The following is a 27,296-nucleotide window of genomic DNA, read 5'->3' as shown; positions in this document are numbered from 1 at the left end:
AACTAGAGAAAGCCCTCACACAGAAACAAAGACCCAACACAGCCAAAAATAAATAAATAAAATAAATAAAAAAAAAAAAAAAAAAAAAAAAAAAGAGTGATACTATAAATCATCTAACATTTATAGAGTGCTTTTATCCTCTCCAGTGTAGGTATTAGAGTTTAGCTCTGCACGGGGCTGACAAATATAAATAACCCAGGAGCTTGCTCATCTTCTTTATTTTAGTGAAAGATGGAAAATGTAAAGTTCCAAATGTATCATCTTCAGAGATATATAACCCTAGGTATTAAAAAAAAGCTGCTCTTACAGGAGAGTTGTGTCTGTTTTCAAGAAGGGCATAAATTAAGGATATTACTAATTTACATTTCTTTTTCTTGCCTTCACTAGCAATATAAGGATGTATTTTCAGATGTACTTAAGATTTTTAAATGAGTGAGGTATGTACCATTCACTTGCCCCAAACTCACCAGAATGTGCCTGTATATTTAGTTTCCAAGGATACAGTTGAGAGGGAATAACATCTTGACTCCAAGACTGAAAGAAATAAGGTTTTGCTCCTGATATTCCTGGAAATATTCTTCCACAGAAACTGAAAAATGTGCTGTATGAGACTTGACCTGATTCTTACTTACAACTAGGTCTTGACTGGGGCAGGGAAAGGGAGGAGAGCCCCACATCCTCACAGCTGCAGTGAAGGTCTAGTTTCTATCCAAAGGGACTTCTTAGCAGGGAGAGGAAAAGAAAGGACCCTCCCCACATCCCCCACTGTTTTGTCTTCTGTCTGCTTGTAAGCTGTGTTCTATACTTTTCCTGAAGGCTGGTCATAATATTTCCTCGACGAAATAGCAAGAACCTGAGAGTTTATGTTCTACCCAGAGAGAGATCATTGCTTCGCCTTCCCCACAGAGGTTTTCTATCTTCTGTGAAATACCATTGGAGGAGCTGTCCTTTCAGCACCCTGGTTCAGAATCACATCTTTTAAATCCTCATATGTTTAAATAAATATCTAACACCTCCTGTGTGTTCACAGCTATGCTTCAGACCAGAGGAAAGAAGAGGGTGGGTACAAGAGAAAATACAACAGTTAATTCCCTTAAGGAGAATTCAGATATTCAGTTGAGGAAATAAGGTATGTAAATGCACATTTATTAAAAAGGCACACATCTTTTCATCAGTGAAAAATCTGGCAGAAAGAACGAGTGTTTCTTCCGTCTATGACCACAGGGACTCCTAGGATAATTTACAGTTTTCTCCAAGAGGGTTTCTAATCTCTCTTTGGCATTGGCATATTTTTCTCATTCATATAGATGAGATAAGGCAAGAATTAGTAATCGGTCAGGATTCATTTTAGGACCCAGAAACACTCAAGCTATTTTAAGCAGAAAATGATTTAGCACAAGAAGTTAGTTGCTTATAGATTTTTTGGAAGGTTGGGGAGAAGGGGCTCTCAGCTGGACCTAGAGGACCAACTCCCAGAACATTGCAGACCTGGCCCACCAGGCAAGCTGCTGCTTCTCTAACTGAGAAGGTACAGAATCAGGAGTTGCCACTGAAGCTGTTGACTTCTCAAACACCCTGTCGTAGTTGGTGTCCGATGAGGTGACTGCTTGGCCTGGCAACATTCCTTTCCACATCCACAGAGCTAACTGGACATTGACATGCTATTGCAGGAAAAACCCCACTTCTCCACAGCCATGCTTGCCAGGAGAAGCAGCAAGGAGATGGTCTCCATCTCACTTCTGCCTTCTGAATCTTGTGCATCTCATTGGCTAACCAGCACTCTGTCAAGGAGTCTGGAAAATGTACTTTTTTAGCTTTCTGACCTCTGTAGTACTGAAAGGTATGCTGGAGGATTGTAGAATGGATGTTGATTGCTAGTCTGCAGGACCTGCCACACCATTTATTCTTCAGAAACAGTGCTAGATGAGGTGATAATCTTTTGTATACCTAAAGGCAGTCCAACTAACTTTTCCTAAGAGTTTCCTTTGTGCAGACTGCTGGGTGCATTGCAAAATACAAATGAATATTAACCCTAGACAGGATAGAAGTGCTATAACTAAGCAAAAACAGAGTTATGAGCACCACCAGCATCTGAATGGAGAATGAAGGCGTCATGGAGCTGGCTGAGAATGGAAGAGAACAGTCAGCGGTGGGCAGTTCCTCTTCAGGTCTTGCCAAGAGTTCAGAAATATATCTTTGTGTTCTTAGTTTTTTAGCAAAGTGTGACTATTCTCTGTATTTGTTTCAGGAGGTCCAATTCAATTTCTTCCCCCCAGATCTGAGTTTGGTTTATTTCATACTGAGATAGATTTTTCCCCCTCATTTTACTTCCTTGTCTATTGGTCACCAGCTGAATATTTGGCATTGATAAAGGACAGTGGTGAGTAAGGCAGACAGGATCCGCCCTTGTGCATCTCGCAGTCTAGCAGGACGATAGGCGTTGAACAAGTGATTATAACCTTGTTGAGTCTTGCCAAATAGAGACTGCTATGGAAGTGCTTGACTCGGGCCTGACCTCGTTTAGTCGGGGGGTTAGGAAAAGTTCCTCTATTAGATTGATGGTTAAGCTGAGACCTGAGGGATGCCCATGAGTCAGCTAGGTAAAGACAAAGAGACTGAGAAGACAGAGAACAGGGTTTTGATGAGAGAAACATGAGATAGCACTTTGCTCCTATAGCAGCACCATATCTAGCCCAAGATTTATAATCACTGGTGGTTATTATTACCTATCCATGGAAGCCTTTCTAAGCAGAGCTAAAGATAGAATCAAGTACCGTAGATTCGACCTCTGGATTTGGGATGGGGAATGAGTGGTTGGGTGTGATACTGGAAATCTCAGGGGTGGACCTGTGGCCCAGGTGAGTGCTGGGGTAAGTTGTTGCCTAGGAGACTCCTTTCTCGAGCATCTTAGTCACCAGGTCTTGGTAGAACCAAGTTTTGAAGATCTCCCAATTTCCTCCGTACTTTGTCCTCCTGTCATCATGGCTGCTGAGGTTCAGACCCTTGTGCTTGTGCTGCTGGGTTACTGCAGTGGCCTCCGTTTGCTGTTATATTCCACATGGCTGCCAGAGTTGGTTTCCTTTCTAAGTCACAAGACTGACAACACTCTCCTTCTTAAAGATACATGACTCCTACCATTTACAGTGTGAGTTTAAGCCCCTCAGAATGGCTTCAACAACATTTCATGACCTGGCTGAACCCAGCAAGGCTTTGAGCCGCATCTACCCTAATGCTTATAATCCAGCTGCCCTGGACTCCCTGAAGTTCCTGATAGGCCATATACTCTCATGGCCTATGTTCTTTTTTTTTCCTTTTATTGAAGTATAGTTGATTTACAATGTTGTCTGCTGTACAACACAGTGACTCAGTTATACATATATATTCTTTTTCATATTCTTTTCCATGATGGTTTATCACAGGATATTGAATATAGTTCCCTGTGCTATACAGCAGGGCCTTGTTGTTTATCCATCCTATATATACTAGTTTGCATCTGCTAATCCCAAACTCCCGATCCTTCCCTTCCCCCACCCTCTGCTTGGCAACCACAAGTCTGTTCTCTGTATCTGTGAGTGTTTTTGTTTCATAGATGTGTTCATTTCTGTCGCATTTTAGATTCCACATATAAGTGACATCATATGGTATTTGTCTTTCTCTGTCTGACTTACTTCACTTACGGTGATAATCTCTAGGTCCATCCACGTTGCTGTAAATGGCATTATTTCATTTTTATGGCTGAGTAGTATTCCATTGTGTATATCTATCTATCTATCTATCTATCTATCTATATATATCTATCACATCTTTTTTTTTCAGCTAAATGCTATTTGTTTTTCTTAAAATTTTTTTGGAGTATAGTTGATTTACAATGTTGTGTTTGTTTCTGCTGTACAGCAGAGTGAATCAGTTACACGTATACATATATCCATTCTTTTTTAGATTCTTTTCCCATGTAGGTCATTACAGAGTATTGAGAAGAGTTCCCTGTGCTATACAGTAGGTCCTAATTAGTTATCTATTTTATATATAGTAGTGTGTATATGTATCACATCTTCTTTATCCATTCACCTGTCGATGGACATTTAGGTTGTTTCCATGTCTTGGCTGTAGTGAATGTACTCCGTGCCCCACGGTTCTTGCTCATGACCTTCCCTCTACCTGGATTGTCCTTCTCCACCCTGATCTTCATTGCCTGATTAGATCCCTCCCACTCATTCTTTAGGGCCCATTTCAAATATTTCCTTCCTTGAGAATCCCTTCCCCACTCGCCCTCTTAATCCCTGTCCCGTGGTGGGAATTAGTGATTTTCCTCATCTTTGGATCATACTGCTGCTAAAGTGGTTTGGTTGTGTGTCTGCCGTGGCACTGGATTTTATGCTTCTCACTATCTAGTATGTACACAGTAAAATGTGAATAAGTCTCATAAAAATGATCTCCCCCAATTTTCCTTTTAGTTAGAATGGTTGATCTCGGTACAAGATTCTGCATGAAGTCCAAAGTGGAAGTTATTTCATGAATATTTATTGAATGCCTACTCTGTGCTAGTCACTAAGGATAACGTAACAGAAAAAAAGTTAATCACATTTCCTGTCTTTAGGGAGTGTATAGTGAGAAGACAGAAAATCTGAGTGCACAGACAACTTGCTATGTTTACCCACCCAGATAAATGGGTGATAAAATGGTGTTTTTCACATTTTTTTTGACTTGCTTCTTTTTTTCTTTTCCTTCTCAGTGTTAGAGATTGATTTTGCGGAGCTAACCCTGGAAGAGATTATTGGCATCGGGGGCTTTGGGAAGGTCTACCGTGCTTTCTGGATAGGGGATGAGGTCGCCGTGAAAGCAGCTCGCCACGACCCGGACGAGGACATCAGCCAGACCATAGAGAATGTTCGCCAGGAGGCCAAGCTCTTCGCCATGCTGAGGCATCCCAACATCATTGCCCTTAGGGGGGTGTGTCTGAAGGAACCCAACCTCTGCTTGGTCATGGAGTTTGCTCGTGGAGGGCCTTTGAATAGAGTGTTATCTGGGAAAAGGATTCCCCCAGACATCCTGGTGAACTGGGCCGTGCAGATTGCCAGAGGGATGAACTACTTACATGATGAGGCAATTGTCCCCATCATCCACCGCGACCTTAAATCCAGCAACAGTGAGTACAGAGAGATGAGGCTGGAGGGCTTACAAGCACTTTCAGACTCAGTCCATGGCTTCGGTTGGAGTGGATTCCGCAGGAATCTTAGTGGGCAGTGAAACACCTTGCTTAAAACCAGTCCATCCTTGACTTGAGATGTAGGGGGTGGGATGAATGCCAGGAAAAATTGGTTTAGGAGGAGAAGAATGAGGCACCGGAGGGGTTTGGGATAATTCTGAGCTCTTATTAGCAGGCATAGTTGGCAGTATGTAATTCTGATGTACTGTGCAAACAAAACATATAGATTTATTTTTCCACTTGAGGAAGGGGTGCCTGTGATCACAAAAGGGGTTTTCCTCTTCAGTGGAACAACAGGTAAAGCAAACCAATACCACCTGTTTGCATTTCTACCTAACTCCCCAGCCTGAGGCCCCCACCAGAGAAGGGGTATAAGGAAGAAGAGGCATGTTGTTCAAGCTGTGAGGCCCATTCAGGTGGCTATGTCAACTTGGAGAGCACGACCTGGCTGGTAGAATTACAGCCCTCCTGGTAGCCTTGGGGTGGTATTAATTAATTGTCATAACTACCCAGTGTTTAATAGCCGGGAACTGAGAAGTAACTTTATTAAACATCTAGGACCCATATACTGGATTGTAAAGCAAGTGTTACACATAATTAAATGGTGAGTTGGTAGAAACTTCAGTCTCTTTCCTTGGCTGAATCAGCAGGCGCTGGGAGTATGCTTCTTTTGTGTGGTAATTTAGACTTTCCCTTGCCTAAACTGCATGGTAGAGAGGATACAGTTTGCTAAATGGCATATGCTTAAAATCACGTTGAGCATCCTGTCCAGAGAGGAGGGCATTAGGACTTCGGGGCCCCAGGAACTTCACTGTCTGCATCCTTCAGCTTTGAGCCCAGAAATCCTTCAGGCTTTGTTCGGCCCCAAGCTGTTCCAGATGTGGCTTATTTTTCTGTTGATGCTATTGTGAATCTGTTAACTTTAAAAAATACGTTTTAAATTACATAGGTAGTAAGTGTTTTTGTTGTACAAAAATTAGAAAGTGTAGATAAACAAAAAGAAGAGAAAGATCACCTGTAATGTTTTCCTTCCAGTAGTATAAGCATTGCATTGGGCATATTTTTCCAGTCATTTAAAAAGCATATGTGGGGGGCTTTCCTGGTGGCGCAGTGGTTGAGAGTCCGCCTGCCAATGCAGGGGACACGGGTTCGAGCCCTGGTCTGGGAAGATCCTACATTCCGCGGAGCAGCTAGGCCCGTGAGCCACAACTACTGAGCCTGCGCATCTGGAGCCTGTGCTCCGCAACAAGAGAGGCCACGATAGTGAGAGGCCTGCGCACCGCGATGAAGAGTGGCCCCTGCTCGCCGCAACTAGAGAAAGCCCTCGCACAGAAACGAAGACCCAACACAGCTAAAAATTAATTAATTAATTAATTAACTAAAAAAAAAAAAAAAAAAAAAAAAAAGCATATGTGAGGACTTCCCTGGCAGTCTAGTTGTTAGGACTCCATGCTTCCTTCCACTGCAGGGGGCACGGGTTCAAGCCCTGGTCGGGGAACTAAGGTACCACGTGCCTTGTGGTGTGGCCAAAAAATAAAATAAAATAAAATAAAAATAAAAAGCATATATGGCCTATATATACACAAATATACTTTCTGGTTTACTTTACTTTTTTTTTTTTTTTTTTAAAGCTTGGTGGTATTCACATTGCTTAATTTGTGTCATGCTTTATTTATTTATTTATTTATTTATTTATTTTATTTATTTATGGCTGTGTTGGGTCTTCGTTTCTGTGCGAGGGCTTTCTCTAGTTGTGGCAAGCGGGGGCCACTCTTCATCACGGTGCGCGGGCCTCTCACTGTCGTGGCCTCTCTTGCTGCGGAGCACAGGCTCCAGACGCGCAGGCTCAGTAGTTGTGGCTCACGGGCCTAGTTGCTCCACGGCATGTGGGATCTTCCCAGACCAGGGCTCGAACCCGTGTCCCCTGCATTGGCAGGCAGATTCTCAACCACTGCGCCACCAGGGAAGCCCGGTGACCTCCTTTTCAAAATAATTTCTGCCTAGAGATTGCTTTGGATGATGGGGTAAGAATAAGCAGATGTGTTGGTAGAAAATGTGATATAGAAGCTGAATTTTAAAATGTTTTCTTACATCCTTATCATGCTGGGAGAACTAGGCTAAGTGCACTAACCTTATGTAATTGAGCCCATTTAAAATCTTGGACTAGGATGATTGTAAAAGTTAATAATTTCCTCTGCGAAGTTTTAAATCTGGGTGTAATTTCAAGATGTAAGTACAAGGTTTTACCTTTTGTGACTTGTGTTTGGAAGTCTAGGCTCTTGTGAAGGAAAAGCTGACGTGCCAAGGTTATGCTGTTTGCAGGAGACAGCAAGGGATCTGAATGTCATTCTGTCACCCTGGAGACAAAGCCCTGGTCCTTCTTTGGCCTTACGTGGGTTTTAGGATTGCTGAGGGGGACCTTCAGGTACAGTGTATGGTGGCAGGAGTTGGACTTACACATAGGGCAGTATTTTAAAGGACCTCATCAAGACAGTTGAGGCCCTGAAATGTCCATAGCGCCCTGGGCCGCATGGGTGGTGCTGATGTTGATGCCTGCTATAAATCTCACATGTGAGTTGGGGTGGCTCCTTGACATTGGTCTGTGGGCGGGTGTTTGCCTGGGATTGAATTTATCCGATATGAGCCCTGACGACACCATTGCTCTTACTCCATTGCTGTGTGTGCATGACTTGAAAATCATTTTAGAAATGTTATGCCGCTTGTTTGCCTCCAGTTTGAGTGTCATAACTTCTTTGTGTTTTGCAGACCTGGGGATACTGGCCAGGTTCTCTTGGTTTTTGTTAGGGGCTCCAGAGAGTTGGATTTTGATCACAGTCATGTGAGGGCAGAATTCTATGAATTATATGTGTTAGTTGACTTTGAAGCACTAGAGAAAAGAATAAGTATATAGGGGGCCTGTCTTTGTGGAAAAAGAAAGTAGTTGGTGATAAACATCTAGCTGTTACAAAAGGTTCAGTAAAAAAGTGATTTATTAAAATGTTTCATTATCCTGATGACCCACTTAAAAAAGTCATGTGCTGTTTGCCAGATGTGTATAGCATATAATATCCTACGTTCATATATCATCTGTAGTAAGTTCAGGTTTGACGCACATAACCTAAAAAAACAAAGCAAAATAACAGTGGCTAAAACAAGGTATCCATTCATTTGTCTTTGAAAAGAAGGCCAGGATGGGGTTTTAGAGCATCTCCACATGTCATCAGGGACCCAGGCTCCTGTTTTTTACTCCATCATCCCAGTACATGGCTTGCATCTTGGGGCTGTCGTATGGTCCAAGATGGCTGGTGAAATGCCAGTTATTTGGTCCAAGTCACAAGCCTGAAGGAGCAGGAAAAGCAGAAGCACAGAAGAAGCTGCTCCTGTGGCTGAGTCGACTCCCATTAAGTTCCCAGAAGTCCAGCACAACACATCTGCATGTGTTCAGTGGCCAGAATGGAGTCCCACAGCCATGGCTAGCGCAGGGGCCGCTGGGAGATGGAGGATTTTATTCTGAGGGGCATGGAGCCTAGCTAATAATCATGGTCTGTTACCAAGGAAGAGAGAGAACATGGCTGGTGGGGAAGCAGCTGGCAGTCTTCACGGAATCTGGGGACATGCATTGGGAGGATGTGTTATCCTAGATACTTAGCATCTTAGAGCCAAACGAGCAGGGTTAGCTAGGCCCTGGGACGTGTGGCTCAGACCCCTGATTTAACTGATGGTTTCTACTACTTTATTACAGTGCATCATTAACTTAAACATCTCTTCATGAAACTACTCACTAAAGCCCTGGCTATAAAAGTGGATTTATGTGTCTCTGCTCCTCACATTGGGGAAAACCAGCTACTTGATTGTTAGCAAAGGTGTTAGTGAAGGATGGTCTTTTAGTGGAAAGATTGTCCTTTTGGGAGTAGGTACGTGGATTTCAGGATTTTGGTTTAAGGGCATTTGGCAGAATAGCAGTTTAATAGGGGCCATTAAAAATAAAATTAGTATAAAAATGAGACATGTGAAAAAGCTTTGGAAAATGAAAAGCCTTACTCCAAGTGAAGGTAGTGTTATTACTTTTATTTTATTATTAAATAACTTCTTTCCTCCCCCTTAGAAAGCACAGAAGAACATAGAGCTAAACACAATGTGTGTTTTTCCATTTTTCTGGCATTTATGCATATTTGTTTTCACCCCTAAATCTTATACAGGAGACCCTAATAAGTCCATTGCTTGTAGTATGCTTTCTCCCCTCCCCACTGCCCCCGACTGCTTGGTGTATTGTGACCACTTTCCTATTAAATAAATGGTCTCATTAAATAAATTTCTTATTAAATAAATGGTCTTCTACCACAACATATTTAAAGGTTTTACATTATTCCACTATTTAGATACAGTATATTAACTAAACCAAACCCCTATATAATCATCATCATCATCATCACCAAAGCCCTAAATAATAATAATAGTAATAATAATAGCAACCACCAAACCCCTATATAATAATAACAACAACAAGCAACTAATGTTTACTGAGTGCTCTCTTTAGGTCAGGCACTGTCTTAAGCATTTTATGCGGCTTCTCATCTGATTCTCACAGCAGCCCTGCAGAGTAAAGACTGTGAATGTCTTTATTTTACAGGTGAGACAGTGGAGGCTCAGAGTGGGCAGCCAGTTCTCTAGGCTCTCACTGCCAGTCCTCAGACCAGATGTTGGGCCCAGGTGTGACTCCTCATGGCTGCACTGCTGCCGGCGCTCTGCAGTGGGGCAGCTAGGGTGTTTCGCCGCCCCCCTGCTTATTTTGTGTGACCCTGTAGTGCTCTAGTTTTATATGATTAGGAATAATATTCCTCTGCGCACAGGGAGCGTCCACATTTCATTGACGTGTGATGAACTCATTCTTAATTTCGTAGCCGAAAGAGCAGAGGTGAGCGGTGAACTGTATTTGGTTTGGGACTAGCCATCCCTGCCTTCCTCTTTTCAAACGTCAACGTGAACTTCTCATGGGTCTTTGCTGCCTTATAGCACTCTTCTTCCTCTGAAGGCATTTTCCCCTTAAGCCAAGCCGGTTTCCTCCTTCCCCTGGAATATACTGTGTACTACTTCCCGACCACTGGGCCCTCATCACACTTACTGTTGCTATGGGAATAACCTTGCTTTCAGGAGTACCCTCGCCTCATCTCTCTGCCTATCCAAACCCTACTCACTTTCCTGTGCTCAACTCAAACCTGGCCCCTTCTCCTTCCCACTGGCCTGTCACTGGAGTCAATGCTAAGTAGTCATTTGGTGCTAAATCTAGGTGACCTGATAGTATGTAGAAGAATACTAGGGGGACAAGGGACCAGAGCCGCTAGTCCAGTGGTTGCAAGCTCAGATGCCTTCCATTCAGGGCCCATAGTCTGGGAAGCAGCTGGTGTAACGCTGTAGGGCTTGGTGGGCATGATGGTGAAGTGAGTGCAGGCTCTACCCAGCACAGGCCGTTGAAGGACAGATGGAAACACTGTGCTGGCCTGCAGCCCGCTGCCCTGTTGCACCCCCTGGCCTCCTCTGTTTGTTGGCTCTGCTGTCAGGAGCATCCGCTACATCTCCAAATGGATTTTGTGTCTTTAGCTTCCAGGCACGTGAATGAATGAATGAATAAACGAGTGAAGAAAGTATCACTTGAATTGGTCTACTTGCAGGATCTCGAAGGGTAAAGATTCCCCTCGTCTTGTTGGAGGGCATCCCTCGTGCCTCACTCGCATGGAAGTTGCTCTTCATCCTCATAATCTCCAGGCCCTTGATCCTTCCTAATGTCAACCTGTTTCAGGTGCCAAGTGTGGCATTTTTTACAGGGCATTCGTTTCCAACCTCTAACGCCCCTGCCCTCCTCTTTCCCCACACCCTTCCTGGAGGCCAGGCCCGAATAACTCTCACTGGCCGATGTCTCCCCTGTGGCCAGGTGCAGGCTGCCAGGTGCTGCAGGAGCAGGCCACTCCCCCCGTCACCTGGGTCCACTGCCTGTGTGTCCCCTCCAACCTCAGCTCTCCTTTTGTTCCCAGCTGTGAATTCCCTGCGGTGCTCCTCACCACGTCCGTTCCAGTTTTGCTGAATTGTTCAATGGGGCTGATCCCCTTGCAACTGGGTGCCTGGGAGCAGCCCCCTGCCACCCGGTTCTGTGCTCGCATGTGCTTTGTGCCTTTCTCCAGCCTTCTCTCAAAGCTCCCAAGGTAAGGAAGCGGAAGACCTGCTTTCTTAAAGTGTGAGGAGGACACAGCGTCCGTCTCGCCCTTGGCGTCAGGCTGGCTCTCACGTTCTGAGCCCTGGAGTGCCCCCTGACCGGACACTGGCCACAGCCCCTGACTGCGTTTCCTGTGCAGAGTTTCTCCAGGCTGAGGGTTTGCCTGCTGTGAGGCTTGTGGAGCTCTGTGACCCACTGAATCCACGCCCTAGTGTCCTCTCTCCTGTCCACTGAGGTGGAACCCATTCCTGCCTGAGGGATGCAGCCGCTAAGGCACAGACATCCTGGCGAGGAGCCATGTGGCAGAGAGGTCTTCCCGAGACATGAGGAATAGCCATTATTTTCCTATAGGAGAATGAGATAAACTATACGACATTCCCAGGGTAGATCTAGCAGGCAGCAAAGTATCAGCCAGAGCACCCGATTCCCAGTTCTTTTCAAGAGGTGCATAAATGACTTTTTCTGTGCCTCATGAATGCATCCCCAAATGAGATACTTCCAACAGTACCTGGCTCAGGTACTGCCAAGTCTCTCTCCCCATTTCTGCTCTTCGTGGTTCTTTGCTACAAGTTCCCTTGCACAGAGAGTTGGAGGATGTCAGACATGTTTTGAGAGTTTTTCCTGGCAAAAGTGTACGAGCCCTCACTCAATGAATTAGATTTCTCCTTTGGTTACAGGAGGCTATACCTAAGGTTAGCCAGCAGGCACCAGGCATGTCCCAAAGTATCGTGTTCAGTTGATGGGTAGCATTTTCCATGAGTACAGAGACACGTTCTGCACGTCAAAATAAATACATAAGTGAATAAAGCTGAAGTGAGGCAAATAACCAGTCAGGTGACTCAGCAGGAGAAGCTGGCGAGGCCAGGAGGTCTGACCCGCGGGCTTCATTGCACCTCTCACTTCTTTAACTTTGCCTGGGAGCCTTGCCTTCCCCCTTTCGCTTGGCCGTGGCTGTCTCCTGTGCCGAGATGGTTCTCGTTTGTGTGTCATTTTGAGCGCTTGGTGTTGAGACTATAACAGGAGGCAAAACCAGACACGGTCCCTGCCCTCGAGGAGTTGCCCGTGGGGTCACGGAGAAGGCCCTAAAACCAGCACGCAAATGCCCAGTGCGAGCGTGGTTCTCCAGGAGGCGATGGTGTCCTGGACAGTCCCCCTGGATTCTCTTGCCTCAGCCCTTTCCCACAGTTTGCGGGGCTGAGGGGCCCCTTCTAAGGATTCATGAGGGTAACTGCCCTCTTCATGGAACATTTGCCCTCATTCTCCCCAGCTTGCTCGGGGAAGCTGCCTACCTCTCCTTCCTCTGGTGACTCTGGGGACTTCTCTGCAGCTTACTCAGGGGCAGGGAGAAGCTTGGGGCCCTGGGCAGCATTTAGACACCTAGAAAGCCTGTGTTGGAGTTGGAGCAGAGCATTGTGTTGTGTGAAGGATCTTGGTAGGTATTTCTGGACAGTGATTGAGCCTTGAGCTTGGAAAAAACAGCCACAATGAGGGGTTGGGTTCAGGGCAAGAAGGGCTTTGCAAGGTGTACGGGCTCTGATGTCCACATGATTCTTTAGTCTCTTCCCCGTTACCTCTGTTTCCTCCGATTTGAGCCACGATTGAAAGTCAGGTAAATTATTATGTCTTCCCTTCCCTACAATCCTCCCTGAACAAATTTGGTAACAGCTAAGTAGCGATCTCCCCCTTTTCGCAGGTGGCCTTTGGCACTGTCGTCGCTCAGGGTCAAGATTTGTGCTTCGGGATCTCAAAGGAGGCAAGAGCCTGCCTGTGTCTCCTTTCGTCCATTTTCCAATTTTGGAAAATTTTCCATTCCTGACTTGGTGCTTTCCCTCATTCCCGTGAGGTAGCTCAGGGTCAAGGTTTGTGCTTCGGGATCTCAAAGGAGGCAAGAGCCTGCCTGTGCACACTCCTTTCGTCCATTTTCCAATTTTGGAAAATTTTCCATTCCTGACTTGGTGCTTTCCCTCATTCCCGTGAGGTAGCTCAGGGTCACTTATGGATGGGGAAACTGGGACACAGAGTGGTGACAGCGGTCTGGTTGAGGCAAGAGAAAAATGTAACTTCTTCCCCAAATCACCCATCTCTTTACCCTGGAGTCCCTGTCAGGACCCCCATCGGCTTCCTGTTGAACCACACGTATTCCTCTTATTAAGCAAGGATCTGTACAGAATGTGTGTAGGCTCATTTTGGGGGAAGAGGCTTACAGTTTTTATTAATCTAAGACTCAGAGAAGGTTATGAAGAAAGGAGAACTTTTTAATTGGGCATCTGGGTAAGAAGAGGATGGGGGCAGGGCACCGGCTAGGTGCTCCCAGGCACATCTGGTGATCTCTCTGGGCCTCAGATTCCTCGTCTGTGAAATGAGAGGTTTGGGCGAGACGGTCCCTGAAGTCCTTCCCTCCCAGCACTGACATCACGTGGCCTGAAATGCGAACGTGTGTGTTTGGGAGTGGGTGATGACCACACGGTCTGTCTGAATCTGTGTGTCAGGCTACAGCGCACCCAGGCTCCCCGCTTCCTGGCTTCACTGCAGGGGCCAAAGCTTCTGATGGGGAGTGTTCGCCAAGCGGTTCAGCGGGGAAACAGCTGACAGGAGCCCACAGGTGCTCCCTTCCCCCTTTGCTCCCCGAGGCGTGACAGATGGCTTTGCCGAGACAAGATGCTCCGGTCACATGAATCATGACGGGGACTCACAGTACACCGAGGGCAGCCTTCATCCTGGAAGCAGGGCGCAGTTAGTCAAATGCCACTTCTGTCCTTGGCGCTAAGCGAGGGGCATCCTGGTGTCTCAGAGCCCTGCTGCTGCTTTCCCACTCAGTTCTCTGAATCAACGTAAGCCTTCTTCAGGCGGTTTTAATCGTGTGCCTCTGTGCCCACTCACGCACAGGATAGCGGGAGGCTGTGCCTGAGCAGTGCACTGGACGTGGCCGTGAGACACAGAAACGAGGCATTAAACCTGTAGATCACGCGTCCCCTTCTCTTCTAACTTCCCCGGGATTTTTGCTCTCTGTGGGAAACTTGGAGGTTTTGATTTGAGAAGGAAGCATTTCCCCCTTAAGCTTGGCATCGGGAGCCACTGTGGTCTGACGGAAGGAGCACCGGCTTGGGAGTCAGAGACTGGGATTTAAACTACTTCTTGAGTCCCTGACGTGGGGCACGTCTCTTGGAGCACCAGGATTCTCATCTGTAAAATGTGGAGAAGACAGAAGAGAGCAGTGCTGTTTTAAGATGGCATGAAATGATGTCTAGCGGGTTATCACCCAGGAACCACATCCAGTGAAGGGGCCGCCCCTTGCCCCCGCTCTTTCTATCCCTTGTTATTTTAGGTGTACACAGGGTATAGTTGGGTTTCCCTTTTTAAAGTAGTATGGGGATTTTAGGCAGCCCTGAGCTGCCTTCTCCTGAGTCAGCCAGGGGTAGTTTTATGGGTGGGCAGGTTTGTTTCAGCGGAAGCCACAGAAAGGCATCGATCTCCTGCAGCTCCTTCCTGCTGTGCGTGGGCCTCTCGTGAGGAAGGCCTGTGCCTCTTGCTCTCTCTGGACCCAGCCTTAACTCGCAGTGCTCGGCCCCCTGAGAGATGCTGCCTCCTCTTGTTATGGCCTTTGGCCTGATTGCATGGGACAGCTGGCCAGTTTTATGGCTCTGCTGGCCTCTCAGCTGATAATTAAAATGCTTTTGCCCCAGGAGGAAGGCAATATATTTCTGTCGCTCCCTTGTCTGCTGCCAGGGTCAAAGAGAATTCCCTTTCTCATATCCCCCTCCTGGGTTCCCCGAATCAACTTAGCATTCTTGTGGCACAGTCTCTTTTAAGACTCTGGAATATTCAGAGATTTTATTTTGAGTATTATTGTCTTTTTTTGGAAGGAGAATGGAGTGTGATTGTCTCTTTTCTTTCTCTGTATTGCAGCTTTATTTCCAAATCTGGGTGTGCCCAGCCCTTAAAAGCTTCTCAAGAAATGTTTGTAGTTTTGATCATCACAGATTCCAGCCCTGTGCCTTTTCCCATGCATGAACCCGCTTGCCTCCCAGTGTCCCCCAGAGCTCCAAACAATGCCAAAACTCTCCTCCTTTAGAGCCCACACTTGAGTTGTAAACCCCCTTTTCCGCTGGAGATGAACCCACGTGAGCTCTGGGTGACATGGCGTTTGAGTCCTGGCTCTGTTGCTAGCTGGGACCTTCAGAAAAGGATGTACTTTCTTAGTTTCTGTAAAAGTAAAATGGGAATAATTATAATCCCACCTCTCTCATTTTACAGGGTAGAAGTAAGGATTAAATAAAATCCTCTAGGTGCAGCTCTTAGCAGTGCCTGGCACACAGTAAGTTGTCCATATATCTAGCGATCAGTAGTATTGTAATTCCAGCAGCTATTTTTATCCCCTCAGTATTTAGATCCACAATTTGTGATCTTGTACTTTTGAGTATAATTTGTCTTATACTTGCATTTTCAATATTTTAGTCATATTTTCTCCAGTTGCACTATAGATTTTTTTTTCCAGTAAGCTTTTTTTTTTGGCCACGCCTTGCGGCTTGTGGGATCTTAGTTCCTCGGCAGTGAAAGTGCAGAGTCCTGACCACTGGACTGCCAGGGAATTCCCCTGCACTGTAGATTTTTACAATACAAAATGCATTGCATACACGTGGTCAGAATAGTACAATTGAAATATAAAGAAAAGTCAGTCTCCTTCCTACCCTAAATTTATTTCTTAGAAGCAAAGGAAATTAAGGGGTTTTTTGGTCTCCTTTAACAGTTTTTTTTTCGTGAAAACAAGAATCCCAATAGAATTTTTTTTTTGGTGTTTGTTTCTTTCTTAGTGTTTTAATTTTTTATTAAAGCATAACATTTACATATAGTAAAGTATATATATCTTAAGCCTTGAGCTTGAATAATTTTTTTTTTCCTTTTTTAAAAAAATTTTATTGAAGTATAGTTGATTTACAATGTGGTTAGTTACAGGTATACAGAATATACATATATATATATTCTTTTGCAGATTCTTTTCCCTTATAGGTTATTACAAAATATTGAGTAGAGTTCCCTGTGCTATACAGTAGGTCCTTGTTGGTTATCTGTTTTATATATAGTAGTGCGTATATGTTAATCCCAACCTCCTAATTTATCCCTCCCCCCCCACTAGGATTCTTGACAGCAGAGGTGTTGTTTTTCCTTCTTCCATCTTTCCCTGCTCCCTACCTCCCCCATCCTTCGAATCCTGCCTAACACAGGACTTGCATATGGCAGTCCAGATGTTTGGCAGAAATTCCAGTTTTGCTATGAAATCTTGCCTTTTCTGTCCCTAGTTCCTTTCTGGATGGACTCAAACTGCTTTACTGAGTGAGCTGCCTTTGCTCTTGTCCAGCCCTGGCTTTTATATATTCATTTCATAAACTTTTCAGGAGCTTGGGACCCTAAGGAAGGGGTTCCTTGGAGTTGTTGGGAAAGTCAGAAGCCTACTGTTTGCCTCTGGAATCACCCACCTCTGAAGGCTGCATCTGTCTACCCATCCCTGGGAGCACGGCTGTGGGTGAGGCAGGGGCGAGGCCTGTCGCCACACCAGTGGGGCTGCAGGGCCCTGGCAGTGATGGGTCTTGTAGCTCAGACCTCTCCCTGCAAATCCTTGAGACTTTTGCAACCTGATTCGTCTGATAAGGCAGTGTAACAGGAAGAAGGATGATTGAAAAAAGACAAGAAGTTATCCCAGATTCCGCTGTGCGAATCTGGCTTTTTTAATGGTTATATATGATTTGCTCATTTGCTCAATAGACCTCATCTTCTCCTGCCATTTCAGTCATAGTGCACATTGCTGTCTGGACACTTCCTATATTTTTTTGTTTCTGCATTCTGTTAACCTTCAGAATCCCAGAGGAAGGGGAAAGCGGCATGGCTGGGGAAAACAGTGATAGTCTTCAGTTTCCAGTGATTCTGATTTTCTCTTGTGTTTATTGGTAAGGTTAGAGCTTAAAGGAGCCTTCGGTTGTGACCTGGAGAAATTGAGTGGCTTGCCTAAAGCCATGCTCTCGGGGCTGCTGAGTCTTGTGACTGTGTTCTTTCTCTCAGCCATCCCCAGACCCTGACAATGGCCGGCTACTCTGCTACTCTTTCCAGCCAGCCCACAGTATGGTAGACAGTGGTGGCACGAGGCTCTAGACACCATCTGAGGAATCAGGTGAGGCATGACTGACTTACAGGGCCCAGAGGTCAAAGCTGAGGGGTGAAGTCTGTGTCTTTCCTGCTTGCCAACATGAACTTGGTCATTTTCTTCACTGTGTCATGTAGAAGGATAACAGTATTCACTGCTCTTCTAGGTAGTTGAATTTTCAGGAAAATAAAAAACCAGTAGAAACATTTTGCTGCTGCTTTTTTTTCCTCAGCTTTACTGAGATATAATTGACATATAACATTGTGTACGTTTTAAGGTGCACAATGTGATGTCACACATATATACTGCGAAACGATCACCACAATAGGGGTAGTTAACACGTCCATCACCTCTCATAACTACCATGTTTTTGTATGGTGAGAGCGTTTAAGATTTATTCTCCTAGCAACTTTCAACTATATAATACAGTGCTGTTAACTAGAGTCACCATGCTGTACATTACATGCCCAGAACTTATTCATCTTATAACTGGAAGTTTGTACCCTTCTCTTCATTTCTTCCATGTCTCAGCCCCTGGCAACCACCTTTCTACCCTCTGTTTCTATGACTTTGGCTTTTTAAGATTCCACATGTAAGTGAGATCGTACAGTATTTGTCTTTCTCTGATTTATTTCATTTAGTGTAATGCCCTCAAGGTTTATCCATGGTGTCACACATGGCAGGGTTTCCTTCCTTTTTTTTATGGCTGAATAATATTCCATTGTGTGTGTGTGTGTGTGTGTGTGTGTGTGTGTGTGTTTGTGTGTGTGTATACATACATACCTCATCTTCTTTGTGCATTCATCCGTAGATGGACATTTAGTTTTTTATGTATCTTGCCTATTTTGAATAACGCTATAATGAACATGGGAGTGGAGATATCTCTTCTAGATAGTGATTTCATCTCCTTTGGATATATACCCAGAATTGGGATGGCTGGATCATATGGTAGTTCTATTTTTAAATTTTTTGAGGAGCCTCCATACTGTTTTCCATAGTGGCTACACTGATTTACATTCCCACCAACAGTGCCCAAGGGTTCCCTTTTCTCCACATCCTCACCAACATTTGTTTCTTGTCTTTTTGATAATAGCCATTCTAACAAGTGTGAGGTCATATCTCATTGTGGTGTTAATTTGCAATTCCCTGATATTAGTAATGTTGAACATCTTTTCGTGTGCCTGTTGGCCATCTGTATATCTTCTTAGGAAAAATTTCTATTCAGGTCCTCTGCCCATTTTTTAATCAGATTGAAAAACATTTTTATATCTTAAGCAGTCAACTCCTGGCTACCTGAGCTTAAGGATGGGAGTCCCAGGGGTGGATCAGTAACAATCTCCCTGCCACTGGAGGTTCTTCTCTCCCCGCTGCCGCCCCCCCCATAGGAGACCTACCCTTTCTAATTATTTGGATTAAATTATTTGTCTGTCCCGTGTGCATAGCAGCTAGTGACAAGGAAGGATGCACCATCAAGTCCCATGGATGGTAATGGAAAATCAACTTAAATTTTTCCCATAAAACTTCTCTCAGTTGATTTAAGATTATTAGTGTAATGTGGCATTATCTGATTTTTTTCCCCTTAGCTTATTATTCATGGTGAAGCAATAGATGGCGCTCCCCAGTATTCTTAGAGATGGGATGAAGAATAATCACATTTTGTATTTGGTGCTATAGAATTTTGTTTGGAACAGTATCTAAGGTACTCCAGGCAGAGATGGTGATAACCCCCATTTTACAGTAGAGGAAAATGGGGTTCAGAGAGGTTTACTGCCTTGCGCAAGAATAGAGCGAGAGAATGGTGGTGCCTGAACTTGAATCCTGGGCATTTGTCGGGCAGCTCATCCCCGCATCTAGAATTGCAGGGAGGGGATCCTTCACTGTTCCAGCTCAGGGGCCTCTCACACCTCTAGGCCTGAGGTCCTAAAATGCACAGGAGCTGAGAGCTAGTTTCTCATTTCTCCTTTCCCCCTCCAGAAGCACAGCATGAGCCTCAGCTGTCATTCTGTAGCCTGCCTCAGCTTTGCTTCTGGTTAGTGTTGGCCCTGAACCAAAATTATGCTTAAGTACAGCTGTGCAAAAGTTGGGCCATAACAGAAGTTTCTGCTTCATTGACTCTTGCTTTTGCCTGTGTTTGTGTTGTGGTTTTGTTTTTGGTTAAACAAGGGACGTATGTATAGATTTCAGATAAATTCACAGATGCTGGTTTATGGAATTTAAAAATTTCGAACCAGAAGAGTAATGTAAACATTCAGAAAGGGTTTGGACACATTTGTTAATGGCAGAGCCCTTTGTGGTTTTTCAGATGCCATGACTCTTAGCTCCGTGTCATCTGGGAGGTGAGCAGGCCTTCCTGGGGCATTGCTTTTGCAGCTGAGTTTGTAACCAGATGGACCATGTTGGACCAGTGTGGCAATTCCATGCCCCAAGGAGGACAGACCGCTAGGCATGTTTTGTGGTGCCCACTTTTATTTTTAGATTAACACTATGAAAAAGAAATTTGACTTTTCACCATTCATTCCTTAGTTCTCTGATTTGGATTGATTGCTGGGGGAACAGCACCCAAAGTCTTATGAGCAAAGCTTCCCAGCTGTTCCCTTTTCCTGCCTGCCTCACAAAGAGAATTTTGACTCTGTTGCTACTACTACTTTTGAGCTTTTGTGATGGGAGGAAAGGAGAGGGGACAAGAACTAGAATCCTACACATTCAGCCTGACGGAAACACTTTTTAGAAAGGAATTCTAAGCAGGAAATTTGTGAGCTTCTTTGTGCAAGGGCAGTGAGTGGGAGAAAAAAGAAGGATTTAAGAAGTGTTGCTGTGAGCCCTCCGGTGCCTGACAAAATAAGTCACGTCCACCTAAGTTAGATTTACTTTAGGATCCTCCCTGCAATGAACACATCTCTGCCCTGTGATTCGAACACGTGAGTCTGGCTTTATATGCATGGCTCTAGGTTGGATGGATCATGAATCTGGTCAATTTTAGGCCCCTCATAAGCTTTCTGGTGCTCGATTTGATATGTAGTATATAGGAGGAGCGGCTGAGATGGGAAAGTCAACCATAATGACCTTCCGGGAAGAGTAAGAATGTCCCCGCTTAGGAAAAAGGAAGGACGTCCCTTAAGTACAGCAAATAAGGCACTTGAGCTTATTCCCAGCAGTTTCTGGCTGTGCGCAATACGCGCATCTTCCCAGGTAGCAGGGATGGAAGGAACAGACCGGCTTTCCCCTGGAAACTTGAGCTGTACCACCTTGAGAATCTGTGTGGTCTTGAGTTTTCCCAGCCACAGTAAGATCCTCAACTCCATCCCACAGGGAGTGGGATTTGTAGAGTACTCTTTGGAGGTAGGCTGGAAAGGTGCAGGCACATACCTTGTCTCACCCTGCCCAGTGGGCACGGAGGTGGAAGGAAGGTACTAGGAAGGACATCCATAGCATAGAGAGGAAGACGGTGAGTCAGAACAAAGCTAGTCTGACCTGCGGAGGCCTGGAGGTTGGTCACTCCCTACTCTTAGGCATAGAGGTTGAGGGATGACTCACAGGAAACTTTAATCTGTGTTTCTTAGCTTTCCAGGACGATTAAGGACTTGTGGTTCAAAGTGGCAAGTTCCACTGTGTTGAGCCTTTGTGGTTGGGGATTCCTTGCTTGCAGGGTGATGGTGATGGGTGTCTGCGGTGGGCGTGCTGCTTCCTCCTCCGCCCTCAAATCCTTTCTCCCCTTTGATGCCCTGGGTGAGGTGCAGGTCACAGAGCCTGGAGTGTTTGCATTGTGCCTGGGTGATGATTCCCAACCCAATGGATCCTTGTGAGAAATGGATGTGTCTGGCTGTAGGCAGATGCCGTAGGCAATATGACAGGTCACTTTATCATAGGCCTACGTAGATGTCTCTTCCACCGTGTTCTTTCCATCCTCAGGAGCCGTACTGTGTAAACACACCCAAACAACCAGAACAGTATGAAGCAGTGTGGAATAGTGTGCCAAGGGAATATGAGATGGTGTCTGCAGAGGTCAGAATTCTCTGGAAGGCCTTGATGGAGGAGTTAGGAGAAGAAGGAGTGGGATTCAGGGGGAACCGGTAATAGGGTGGTGGGCCCCAGCAATGACTTTCCAGGGAAGTGTTTGTCGACACTGTGTCCCTGTCACCTGGGTTCTTTAGGGAATTCCCAGACCTGGGTTACTGAACAGGAAAGCCAGTCTCCCAAGCAGTTGAGCCTTCCCTGTAGATACAGCTCCTGTCTCTACGTGGCTGGAGAGCAGACTGTGGTACAGTGTTAGGGCCTCTGAGTCAGGCAGGTCGGGCTTTGGGCAAGGTCCTCATCCTCTGAGCCCATTTCTTCTTCTGTCAAATGGGGATAATCCTAGCTTTAACTCATAGCACTGTAATGAGCATTAAGTGAACTTAATGCACGTAAGCCCTTGGCACAAAGTACATGCTCAACAAAAGGGAGCTTTTCCTTCTCTTAAAATTCTATTTCCAAGAGCAGCTGCTTCTTTGGTGGCAGCAGATATGAGAATAGACTCACAAGTATGTCACCAACTGTTTCCATTCCTATTGCCTCAGAACAAACCACCCCAAACAAGAGCCATTTCATTATGCTCGTGGGGATTTGGCGTCAGGAATCTGGAAAAGGCTCAGTAGGAATGGCTTGTTCCTGCTTCTCCGCGTCTGGAGCCTCAGCTGGGAAGATGTGAAGGCTCTGGGTGAGGCCACAGATGGAGACAGGAATCCTCTGAAAGGCTTGTTTGTATACATGTCTGGTGCCTGGGCTGGGAGGACTTGAAGGCTAGGATGGCTGGTGGGGTTGCCCGTGTGTCGCTCCTCCCTGAGCGTGGCTGTCTCAGGGCTCTCGGACTACTGATGTGGTGGCTCAAGGCTTCAAGCACAGGTGGTCTGGTGAACAAGCTGTATCATCTTTTCTGGCCTGGCTTGGAAGTCCCACAGTGTCACTTCCTCTGCATCCTGGCAGTTAAAGTGAGTCTCAGGCCCACCCAGATTCACCCAGAGGCGAAGGAGACCCACCTTTCAGTGGGAGGGGTGTCAGGGTCCCACTGGAGGAAGCATATAAGATGGGAGATGTTGTTGTGCCATTTTGAAAGTCAACCTCCTGTGCCTGCCCGGGAACTCTGGTGGCAGAGCTGGGGATACAAGGTTCTGGGGAGCCGGTGATGTAGAACCCCCCCACATCCACATGCCAAGAAAGAAGAATGACTCTTTGTTGACAAAATCATCAACGGTCTGAGGTGCTGACTCTTTTGTGATTATTTTTATCTAGTTTGTAGCTGGGTGCGTCCGAGGCCTGACAGAGATCTGGCATCTGTCCTCAGTCACTTTGAGCCAGGATGGTGGGAATATTCAGGGCAGGCGGGTGTTGGAGATGTTTTTTTAATAAGGAAAGTGGCTGCAGGGGGGCCCTGCCTTTGGCTTTCCGTCTCCTGCTGGTGCCATCTGTGTCTGGACGAGCTCAGGGCTGGAGTCCCAGCTGTGTTATCTGGGCTTAATTTGCACAAGATGGCAATGGCTATAGGTGCCCAAGTGGACGTCTTTTGAAATAGTCATATTTTAGGATGCTGCCGATAGCAAGGTGTCCGGCAAACACACGCTGGGGGCTCTGGCCAGCGAGGTGGCACTGGCTTTTCTGTTTTAATCACAGGAAGCTTGGCTGTAAGAAAACTTTTCCTCAGCAGCATGAGCGAGGTGGGAAGCGGGGTAGAGCATCCAAAGAAGAGATGAAAAGGAAGTTCCTGTGGAAAGCTGGGGCTGGTCAAGGGGTCACTGAAAAATAGCTTGAAACAGCCTGATGAATTGCTGTGCCTGCTTGAGACCAGCCATTGTCAATCTCTAAATAGAGTAGTTCCCTACCAGGTCCCCTTCTATCCTTCAGCTCAAAAAGGCAGCAGAAATCCACCTCTCTTGCTGTTGAATCGCGTGCCAAGCACAGATGTGGGCACATTCTGAAGAAGGCTGGTGCTCTGAGCTGTTTCTCAAGCGCTGGTCCGCACATGTGCCCATGATTTTCCCTTATTTCCCCATGGCACATAGTCACAACACAGCCAGCCAGAGTCGGGCGTGGCCCGGAAGCCTGGACACTCCTGGGATGTGACCCAAGGCCCCCGTATCGCAGTCGTGGTAACTATCCAGCCTCTCGGAACTGTGCTTAAGGCCCAGCTGGCTGTCTGAGGACTGGCTCTCCAGAGTAACACCCTAGCCGGCCCTGGGAAGCTCATCTATCAAATCCATCCCCTCTGGCCTGATTCTTAGCCCGGGCCATTCCCCAAGCTCTCAGCTGCACACCTTTGGCCGACACTGTGAAGCGCGGGGCCCTGGCATCTGGGGCTGGCCCATTGTGCCAGATGAGTGCAGGACGGAGCTGCTCTGGCAAATAATGTCTGGTCTCAGCATGCCAGGACCGTGGAGCTGCACGTGGTCCAGACCGCGGCAGTTAGTGATGTGTGAGTTGGTGGCTACAACTGGACGCAAAGGAGCCATGTTCCTCCGTGGTTGTGGAGAGGCCGGAGGGGGATGGGCAGCTTTGGTCCCTGTTGGAAGGGAAGGGTGGGTGGGAGGATGTTGGTGCAGACGTAGGGGAATAGGGCCCCTAAAAGCCCCTGTACTCACTGAATGCTCGTACCTTCCCTTGTGTCGTGTGAAGCCGGAGGGTTTTCCTATGACTAGCCAGCCGCTCCTTCTCCCCGTACGTGTAATTAATGACTCCGTCTCTTCTCCCATCATCCCCATCCCCAGTAGTATCTAGTTCATTCTTCACCACGTGCCCTGGACAGTTGTAATACGTTACTTATTGTGTCCTTGCTGCCAGCCTCTTGCTTTTTCAGTTCCGTTTGTCTCACTGCAACCTTGTTTTGCTATAAAACACAAATCTGATCACACCACTTCCCTGCTTAAAAACTGCCTGTGACTCCAGGGTAGATCCCAGCTCCTCCGTGTGGCCTGCGTCTTTCACTCCTGCCCCAGCCCAGTGCTCCGGCTCCATCTTTTCCTTTTCCCCCTCATGAAGGTTCTGCTCCAGCTACAAGGGACTCTTTCCTATTTCTCCAAGGCGTCAAGGTTTTTTCCCTCTTTGGATTGGAATCACATTATTCCGCCTACCGAGAGTGGCCTTCTGATGCTCTCCCTTGGTCTAAGCCCTGACCCTTCTTTACAGCTCCAAGAGCACATGTGTATTTTGTGACCATCTTCAGAGGAGATCCTTCCTTTGTTATTTCCAGAGTCCTCAACAGTAGGTGCTCAAATAAGATGGGGCAGAATCAGATCATCGGTAAGCGCACGGCAGCTGAAGCCGGTCATCTCAGCTTCACCACTTCCTGGCCGTGTGACTTGGAGGCAGATCCTCACTTGATTCAGCCACAGCTTGCTTCTTCATCTGTAAATAGAGATGAAAACACTACCCACCTCCTGAGGTTTTTAAATGAGATAGTGCATGTCAAATGCTTAGCACAGTGTCCGGCATGTAGGAAGTGCTCCATGAATACTAGCGATGATGATGGTAGTGGTTCCAGGTGTAGCCTTGTGGCCAGAATGAATGGGCGTAGAGAGGTGAGAATGAGGGAAGTGCCATCCTATTTTCCTTTATAAGATCATCTCTTCATCCCTCTCTGTTCCTCTCCCTTTTGCCTATCTGGGTGTCTGCTGACTTTTTCCAGTAACTAAAGCAGTTGGTATCTTCTGCTGGCCAAAGTCAGTGGATTCTCACGCAGGAATGTTAGTAGGGATGAGTCTTGATCCCTTGGAGTAACAACCTGGATACTCTCCCACTTTTAGTTGTGATCGTGGATGTTGGTTGTATTTTAGAGGCTTTAGTTAACCTCACATCCCTTTCCACCCTTGGTGGTGGTGCCTCCTTCCCAGAAAGGAGGTGGATGCTCCAGTTAGTCAGGGTGGGGCCCTGAGGTCTATGGACAAAGCCCAGCGTCTCAAGAGTTGACTTGCTGGGGCGTGTGACCCTCTGGTGAGGGGCTGCTCCTTGTGCTTCAGAATTCCATCCAGTGTACCTTGGCCACTTTTAATAGCTCCAGGCTGGACTTACAGGGAAGACTTTCTGACCCCTGGACTATGATGGAGCAAGGAGAATCTTCCTCTCTGAAATAACTTTTTCCCCCATTTTTGAATATGAAGAATGGTCCTTTCTGGGCTGAATGAGCAATGAGTAATGTTTCCCTGTTGGTGGGCAGGGGAGCCCAGGTCCAGAGTTTCAGAGTTGATGCTTATTCTTTGCCTTTCTGATATATGAGACTCAGCCTTTCTTACCACTCTGTGGAGGGCCTTTCTGCTGTTCTGGAGATGCATCACTGGGTGGGGCACACGTTTTAGAAAAGGAAAAAGAGATGCAGATGGTGGCTTGGTATGGGTAGGGGCAGGAACTGAAGATTGCCCTGTGAAAGGGATAGTTAGATACGCACTGGGCCAAGCACCAGGGACCCTAGAAGTGGGTGGAAAGTTAGAGATGGGTCAGTCTTGGGTGTTTCATAGTCCTTACAGCCTAGTGGCTGAAGGGCTGATGGGAGAGGATTCTGTAAATCGAAGTGGAGATTCTGGAATGAGAACATTTTGTTTTGGGCTCCACTGAACAACTGTGTTGGGCCCACCTGCTACTGCTTAGCACCAGATACACACCTGTCTCGAGGATGAAGGCCCAGTTGGTAGCAGAACTTCAGGATCCTAGGATTCCTCTGCTTTATGAGTTCTTATCCTCACACTTTTGAACATTTAAGTTTTCTCTCCCCAGCTCTCCCACTGACCTTACTGATGGTTTGCCTAGCTATGCCATCTAGAGGGCTGTGACTTAAAGATGATCAGTGGTATTGAGTTTGCAGGGTCAGCCTGTATGACCCAAAGCAAAACTCACAACTTCTAGAATGGTGGTGCAGGAGGGTTACTTGTCCTGCCTGCCGTCAACACCTTCCGCCCAACCCTCAAGCTAACGTACTGTCTCAGCCGTAGTGCTTTTAGCACGACTCTGCCTTGAATTAAGGCTGGTGAGAGGCTGCCCCCCAGCAAGCTTTTGCCACTGCACCTTGCCAAAGCTGTCCTAGTTTGAGTGTCTTCTAGCTCCTCAAGTATTTACAGTCTTCACTTCTAAAGCACTCCCATTTAAATGTAAAGGGGCTGGTTCCCTTCCTTAGAAGGATCTAGAGCAATACTCAAATGGTTTGGTTTTAGAGACCCTCAGGGTTCTAGTGGAAAGGACAGTGGACTCAGAGGTAGAATTAGGTTTGACTCCTAGATTCCGGGGCTTCTCTGCCAGTTTTCTTCAGCTCGGAACACCGTTATCCCTCCTTGTCCCTCCCAGTGAGAATTAGCCGTAAACTTGACAGAGAAAACCACTCTTAGCAGTGGCTCTGTCCATACAGGACATAGGATTAGGTGAGCAGCCTGCCCAATTAATTTATGATCTGAGCCCACCCCAGGACACATCAAATGCAGATGTGGTTCATACACCGTGGCAGAGGAGAGACCAGCATTGTGGAGATGCAAGGTATTGTAGAGCTGAAACTGTTAAACCCTGGGACCCCCGAGGGGAGGGGGCAGCAAGGTATAGGGGAAGGAGCACGGGCAAGAGTCACCTCCTGCCTCTCTCTCTGCCTGGATGTGGAAAGGTTACTTAACCTTTGAGCCCAGCTTTCCCATTTATAAAATGAGGATGTTACCCCCCTTGCAGAGTTGCGATGAAGACTGGATGAGGTGACATATGTGAAGTTCCTCGTATTATACCTGGGACAGAGCAGGCATGCAAGA

General features: G+C 46.4%; 1 protein-coding gene across 2 annotated transcripts in view; it reads left to right on the top strand.

Moving 5' to 3' along the window:
- Positions 1 to 27,296, top strand: part of MAP3K9 (mitogen-activated protein kinase kinase kinase 9) — a 79,835-nt gene that overhangs the window by 3,608 nt on the left and 48,931 nt on the right. For both annotated transcript variants that reach the window (XM_059914532.1, XM_059914530.1), the window contains exon 2: positions 4,733 to 5,146. In XM_059914532.1, the coding sequence (XP_059770515.1) occupies positions 4,733 to 5,146 (414 nt within the window). The remainder of the gene's footprint in view (positions 1 to 4,732; positions 5,147 to 27,296) is intronic.

This window comes from Balaenoptera ricei, chromosome 2 (genome assembly GCF_028023285.1).
Source record: "Balaenoptera ricei isolate mBalRic1 chromosome 2, mBalRic1.hap2, whole genome shotgun sequence".
NCBI classification, from domain to species: Eukaryota; Metazoa; Chordata; class Mammalia; order Artiodactyla; family Balaenopteridae; genus Balaenoptera; species Balaenoptera ricei.
This window is presented reverse-complemented; position numbering and strand designations above follow the sequence as displayed.